General features: G+C 40.5%; 1 protein-coding gene across 1 annotated transcript; it reads right to left on the reverse strand.

Annotated features, from left to right (window-relative positions):
- Positions 1-900: 900 nt before the first annotated feature.
- LOC124509238 (cystatin-C-like) lies at positions 901-1,673 on the reverse strand. Its single transcript, XM_047075784.1, is given in 2 exon segments — positions 901-1,214; positions 1,216-1,673. Coding segments are annotated over 2 exon segments (741 nt in total). The 3' UTR covers positions 901-931.
- Positions 1,674-8,002: the final 6,329 nt, after the last annotated feature.

Here is an 8,002-nt window from a genome sequence, read left to right on the forward strand (position 1 = left end):
AATAAAATTTCTCTTCCTTAGAGTCCTGGAAACATCCCATGCTGAGAGTGAAAAGCCCCCGTGGAAGCTTCCGGATTCTCTTTCATGGACAGGAAGTATGGAGGGCATGTGTTGATAGGACACAATCCCAAGTCAAAGCAGGCTGAAATGCTGAGGTAGTGTGGGGGGCAAAATTTGCCTTGGACGGTCTTCTAACCTACAGTGGACTTTGTGTGAATGAGAGATAAAATTTATGTGCTAAGCCCCTGGGACTTAGGGGTTGTTTATAACCAAAGTCTAAGCCTAATACAACAATGTTATCCACTTTATTGACTTTTTCAAAGAATAAGCTGTTTGATTTATTTGTTAAATACAGAGGTTTTCTAGATCAACAATTTCTGCTTTTGCCTCATTTCCTTTCTGCTTCCCCTAGGTTTAATTTTGCGTTCGTTTCTAACCTACTGAGTTTGAGTAATTTATTTTTATTTCTTCTTGGTTATTCATGTAAGTATTTAGGGCTAAAATTTTTTTTTCTCTGCCTAATGCTTTAATTTTTATCTGATATACAGCATTTATGTAAGCGTACTTGTTTGTTTATTTATTTATTTTTTATGATTTTTTTTTCCCTCCTAGCTCAGTTCAGGAAAGAAGTTGCTTTTACTTTAGAGGTGGTAATTTTTTCTTTCTCTTTTTATTTTATTTATTTATTTATTTATTTATTTATTTATTTTTTAGCTGATGTGACTTTTTATTGATGAAGATACAGCAGAACGAGTGCATTACATTTTGCTTTCCAAAAAATGCCCCAGAATCCTTTTCTATTTGTCTCCTGGGACCAGCACACTGAGGGGACATCCGTGGACAGGGCCACCCTTCCAAGGATTAGGAGTTCTACAAGGAGGAGCGGGGTGGCAGAAGGGGGCCTGAGCAACCCAGCCTATCACAGGGTCCTCTACACATCCTGGCAGCCGGACTTCACCAGGGATGTCTTGCCCATCCAGGGTACAGTGTATATCTGGAAAGAGCAGAGTGTTTTCCTCATCAGGTGTGGCTGGTCATGAAAGGGACAGGTGTCCAAGTTGGGCTGGGGCTTGGTACATCTGGTTCGTCCAATCTCCACGTCCAGGAAGTAGTTCAACGCAGCCACGGCCTGCTTTCGGGCACGCACCACCCGCATCGCGCGGCTGGGGTACGCGTCGTTGCTCCCCTTGCTGTACCCGCTGAGTTCAGCGCCTGCCCTCCTCGTTGACGTCGGCGTCCAACGGGGCGCCCACCAGTGCAGACTTGTTTCTCCTGCCGGTCCCGGGACTCACGGCCAGGGCCAGAGTCAGGGCCACAGCGGCTAGCAGGCGCAGCGGGGTGCGCAGGGGCCTGGCCACGGTGTGCTCGTGATAGACAGCGCACAGGCTATGGAGGGGAGTGATCCAGCGGAAACGAGCCTCTACTTTTATTGTTAATTTCAACTTTTGTGTTATTGTGATCAGGAATATTTTCTGTTTCTTCTGTACATGCCAAATTGGGACAACTTCATGTGTCCTATTATACAAATCTCCTAGAGCTTTATGGGTTTTTTTTTTCTTTCCTGCTTCTTCTAATTTGACACTTGTAGAATATTGACCCCAACAATTATAGACTGTGCATTCTTCACAAGGGGTCAGAAAACATTTACCAAAATTTAGCGTATGGTGAGCCATAGAACAAATTTCAAAGGAATGAAATCATTCAGAGTATGTGGAAGTAAGCCAGACATCATTAACAAAGAGATAACCAGAAAATCCCCTTTTGTTTGGAAATTTAACAGTGTGAATTTCAGTAGACAATGAGTCAAGGAAGCAATTACAATAGAAATTAGAGAACATCCCAAACTACATAATAATTAAAATACGAGCTAACTTTTGAAATGCATCTAAAGCTATGCATCTAAGGGAATTTATAATCTTAAATGCATATATTTCCTTTATTCCTAAGGATATGTGAGAAGGGGCTCAACCTTATTACTTCTCGAAAAATGCAAATTAAAACCACAATTAGATACCACTATATACCTACTGAATGGCTGAAATGAAGAATAAAAAATAGCAAGTATTGTAAGGATGTAGAGCAACTAGAATCCTTATGTATTGCTGTGACTACAATCAGTGTAAACTGATATCACCATTGTCGAAAACTGGAAGTTTTCACTATGTACCACATATCCCATAATCCAGTAAGTCAATTCCTAGATATATACCCAAAGAAATATATGTATCTGTGCATCAAAATTCATGTACAAGGATGTTCATTGCAGTATTATGGGAATAGCCAAATCCAGGAAACAGCTCAGATAGCCATCAGGAGAGTGGATAAATGAACTGAGCATATTTATACAAACCATAGCAATAAAAATTAATGAACTACTGCTATGTGCAATGATACTGATGAATCACTCACATAAATACAATGTTGGGCAAAAAAAATCCAGACATAAAAGAGTACATAACGCCTCGTTCAATTTATATAAAATTCAAACACAGGCAAAATTAATCTTTGGGGCTGGATATTCAAACAGAGGTTACCTTTAGGGAGGAGAGTGGGGTTCACATCTGAGAGGGGATACAAAGATCACTTGGGGAGTCCTGAGAATGTTCTAGTTCTTGATCTGGATTGGTAGATATTATTGTGATTATTTCTTGAGCTAAAACCTGTGATTTGGGTTCTTTATTTTATGTATTTCTTATGTATTGTATTTCTTCAAAAGGTTAAACAGCGGAATTGGAAGTTACTGTTTTGTCGTTCACGTAACACAGGAACCGATAAGTACCGATCTGAACCAAATTTGAGCTGCAGAGATAGACACAAGAGGACCATTCGGCAGAAAAACAGGAGTGGGTCACGTTTGCTAGCTCCTATTGCCTGTTGGAAACCTGAACCTACGCTCTGAACAAGGAATGACCAATTCCACTTTTCCTCCTGACACCAAATATTACGATGCCTCTTCCAACACCCCTTCTAGAACTCTCTAACACCAACTAGGTGTCCAACAATGGAATTCAATTCTGACACTAACTACCCACAGTTAGGGCAGACCCCCTGCCTTGAGGGCTCAGTCCTGTAAGACTGCCCCCACTTCAGACACCAGTTGCAATTACTGGATCGCCCAGTTACCCACACTTCTGTCTCACTTGGCTACAAAGTGGGAGTTCCCGGGATCCCCCACCTCTGGTTCAGTAATTTGCCAGAACAACTCACAGAACTCAAAGAAAGTGCTTTCTTTACTATTCCCGGTTTATTACAAAGGCTACAAGTGGGGAACAGCCAGACAGAAGAGACACATAGAGAGCAAGGGGTAGGGGAAGGGGTGCGGAAGGATGAGGAACCAGTCATCTCATTAACATACAAAAGACACTCTTAACGCTCAGGAAATTCCAAGGGTTCTTAGGGAATCCTGTGCCAGGAAACAAGGACGAAAACCAAATAATATATTTTATTGTATTGCAGGCCTGTAAATAATAAGTGCCACCTGATTCTTCCCTGAAATAACTCAATGTTATTCACATTAAACATTTACTTTTTTTTAATTTAATGCCCTTCTGTAGTTTTACTTTTCATGATCCTGCTGATTTTTAGAAATGTCTAACTTCCTTAGCTTCTTTGCTTTCTTCTGCATCCCATAACTTGTTTGCTTTAGCCTCAAAGTGTATTTAGGATCAATCAACCATTTCTCATGCTTTGGTCAGTCTGCCTGGTCAAAGTCACCTCATCGTTCCCATGAAGAATTAAAATACATTCCTAACTGGTCTCTCTGCTTCTAACCCCTCTCCAGTGTCCACAAAGAAACGAGAGGGATCCCATTAAAGGTAAGTTAGATAAAATTACTCCCTTATTCAAAATATTCAATGGCTTCCCATTCACTGAAAGTCAAATTTGACACCTTTACCCTAACTTACAAGACCCACCCTGCAAGATCTGACCCCTCTCTTACTCCTCTCCCCTACTAACTATTCCAGTCACACTGCTCTCCTATGTACTTCTGTCACATGATTAGCACTGTTCTACCTCAGGACCTTTGCACTTGATGTTACTTCAATCTGGAATTCTCTTTCCACAGATCTGAGACAGGAAAGTGCAAAGTGAGCATAAGAACATCTCACGGTACTAGAAAACTAGAAGATGCTCAAAGACTACTTGGCATCATGTCAAAAAGATGCAAGAGCTGGGGCAATTTTAACATCAAAAAAAATTTAAATAACAATGATTTATTTTAGCAAAATGAGTAACTAAAAATACAAGAGTGCATAATAATATGAAGAAAGAGAAAGAAAGGTGCTTCTTTGAAAAGTACGCCGGCTAGTAAATGGAAAAGGAATGAAAAAATTATAAGACCACCATTTTGCAATCTCCGATGTAATATATAATTCAGGAAGAATCATCAGTGGATATGAAGGCTATTAGATGAAAGTTATTAAGGAACAGAATATTTGCATGGTGCTAATCAATGTGTTAGCCCACAGATTACTTACACATTGCAAAGGGGAAAAATGTACTTTCACGATGGAGAAACTGATAATCCCCTACCATAACTAAGGGATCAAACCTGGCATCCACTAATAGTGGGACAACCCAGAATTAAGAGCTTCTCAATAGCACAAAATATGAAGTACACAGCATCATTAGCCAAGTCTCTAAGGGCACCTGGGTGGCTCGGTCGGTTGAGCAGCTGACTCTTAATTTCGGCTCAGGTCATGATCTCAGGGTCCTGAGATCAAGTCCCATGACAGATTCTCTCTCTCTCTCCCTTTCTAACCCTTTCCCTGTTTGAGTGCTATCTCTCTCTAAAAAAATGTTTAAGCAAGCCTCTAGATCAAATGTCTTATTTATATCACAGACTAGGAGAGGACGAGTTAAATTACACCATGAAGAAACAATCAGACAAGTGAAGCATGTGGGACATTCTGTAGGACAGCTGGCCTAGAATCTTTGTTAGAGGAGGTCATCAAGAGGACATGACTGCAGGTTGACTTGTGAGCTAGACCTGCACAATCAGGGGCTCTCATTCCCTCCCATGTCCTTGGAATATACGTTCTACCCACCATCCCCACACAAGGAGTTACTTCAAGAACAAAGCCTTGAGGGGCGCCTGGGTGGCGCAGTCGGTTAAGCCTCTGACTTCAGCCAGGTCATGATCTTGCGGTCCGTGAGTTCGAGCCCCGCGTCGGGCTCTGGGCTGATGGCTCAGAGCCTGGAGCCTGTTTCCGATTCTGTGTCTCCCTCTCTCTCTGCCCCTCCCCCGTTCATGCTCTGTCTCTCTCTGTCCCAAAAATAAATAAATGTTGAAAAAAAAATTTATAAAAAAAAAAGAACAAAGCCTTGAGAGAGTAAGGTGTTACTGAGACCATCTGGAATGTATTTCCGACTAAACCCTGGTAAGGCTTCTATATAAAATTTTAAGATTCCGGCAGGCAGGTACGGGGACCCACTCTTCTTGTAGCTGCCCTGGTAAGTCTCATATGTAAGTTCCCCTGGTTATTAAATTTGCCACCTACCAATCTGGAGTGGGTCGCCTCTTTCTTTAGTCTCTCCCTGCCCTCTTGGTTTGGGGGCCAGTTTGCAAACCAACAATCTTCAATAACCAATGTCATAAAAACAAATGTGAGACGAGGCATAACAGTGAAATGTAATGCATGAATTGTGCTGGGACCCTGGTTTGAAAACAAACAAACAAAAATGACCATAGAAGACATTATTGGGATAGTCGGAACAATCTTTTTTAAGTTTATTTACTTATTTTGAGAGAGACAGAGACAGCACGAGTGGGAAAGGGGCAGAGAGAGTGAGAATCCCAAGCAGGTTCTGTGCAAGAGCTCTGATGTGGGGCTTGAACTCATGAAACCATGAGATCATGACCTGGGTAGAAACCAAGAGTCAGACGCTTAACCGACTGAGCCACCCAGCTGTCCCGGGATATTTGGAACTATCTTAATAGGACCTGGATATCAGATGAGATTATGAAATTATTGTTACTATCTGTGGGAAATTATTTAATCAACACTAATAATCAAAACTCCAAATTTTAAAACTTAGACACAATGTATTCCCTATTTAGTTGGCAGTGATTCAAAAGAATTCTATAAATTCTAAATTCTAAAAAGAAATTTTAATTCTAAATTAAAAAGAATTTTGGTGGTTGGGCAAAATGGAGAGTGCGATGCAATGCACCAGAGCGCGTGTGACTGATATCTGTCCTCTTACACCATTTCCAAGAAATTTATCTTTGAAAGATAGTCATGGACAGAAATACGGAAATAATCTTATGATAACCATTCCGTATTTACAGAATCATACTTAATGTCCACCAACAGGGTACTGGCTAAATAAGGGACTGTTGTGTCGCCACTCAAAATGATTAATAAAGGCATATATTTATTGACAAGGATAAAATTTCATGATCTATCAATGAGGTACGGCAATGAGTTACAAAATAGTGCATAGAGTTTGAGCCCATTTATAAGTCTATGCTCAAGAATGGAGTAATATACAGAGAGTATATATCTGTCCTTAGCAGAACTGCATTTGGCTTATTTTTGCTTATCTGTATCTTTGAAATTTTCTTTTTTTGTTAATTAATTTATTTTGAGAGAGAGAGAGCACACGCAGGCGGGAGAGGGGCAGAGAGAGCGAGAGAGAGCGAGAGCGAGAGAGAGAGAGAGAGAGAGAGAGAGAGAGAAAGAGAATCCCAAGCAGACTCTGCACTGTCAGTATGGAGCCCAAGGAGGGGCTCAAACTCACAAACTGTGAGATCATGACCTGAGCAGAAAGCAAGAGTCAGACGCTCACCAAACCGAGCCACCCAGGCGCCCCTTGAAATTTTCAATGTAGCGAATGTTTTCACATAATGAAATTACTGAAGGCAATTTCTTTTTAAAAGCCATTATTTCGGTTTTTAAGCACATTACAATATTAATTACACTCGACTTCTTGTTCTCTACTAGACACCCATTTAGGTCGTTTTCAGAACTTTCTCCTCCAATATTAAGAATTCTACTGGATTATAAAGACAATGTAGCACTCAGGATATGCGGCAACAACTCTTGAATCCTAGATTCCTCAGAATAAGTTGATATGTGAGATTCCAATTGCATACGGTGTTTGCCAGTTTTACCTGCTTTCACACTTACAGGCAGGGGCTCAGAACAAGAGATGGGGGGCTAGACTCCCAGAGACCAGCTTGGTCAGGGACGTGATTTGAGTTAAAAACATAGATGAGAATCAGATTCTGGACTCAGACATACTTAAACTGATGTTCTCTCAGGATTTAACATTTGTTTATTAGACGTGAGGGAGAAGTTGCTTTTCTATAGTCGAAATTGTATCCCTTTTTATACTAAAAATAAGGGATTTATTCAAGTTTACCTTATCTTCAACTGTGTTATTCTATACTGTTCTCACCATAAATGAGTATCATAAGCCAATCTCACGAAGGATGTAACAGGTGCACTCAATAATTGGGGCCTTTGTACTGGTTAACCCCTCCATCTGGTACCCTCTTCTCCCAGATACCTGCATCTAAACTTTCCCACTGCCTTCAAGTCTATGCACAAGTGTCACCTCCTCGTGATTTATTTTAAAATGTCTTGTTCGATACTTAAATGGTCTATTTGTCTGACTTCCATGTTGAAAAAAATCCCTCCATTTTTCTTTTAGGTTGTCCTCTCTGTTAGTTTTTCTTTTGTGATTTTTTTTTCCTCAACCAGACATCTTCTTGGGAGGATTTAAAATTTAGATAATAAAATAAGTAATTTGTCCCCAGTGAACAAACAAAAACTATTCCCACTGTTATGTGTGCAGAATTTCATTTGATTCTGTCCTAGCATCACCATATGACTCAGCTGACCAGGAACAACTTACAACTTTTTGTCTCAAAACTACTGGTAAAAAAACCCCTAAAGATACACTGGCTTTGGCTCTGATAAGTAGTATTTCTGCTTATATCACTTCTCTATTGCTGCACAATGTAGGGGAGGAAAAGCCTTTCATTCTACCCTCT

The sequence above is a fragment of the Lynx rufus genome, unplaced genomic scaffold (genome assembly GCF_022079265.1).
Source record: "Lynx rufus isolate CCGP_SWC_20201006 ecotype Redwood Valley unplaced genomic scaffold, mLynRuf1.p SCAF_14, whole genome shotgun sequence".
Lineage (NCBI taxonomy): Eukaryota > Metazoa > Chordata > Mammalia > Carnivora > Felidae > Lynx > Lynx rufus.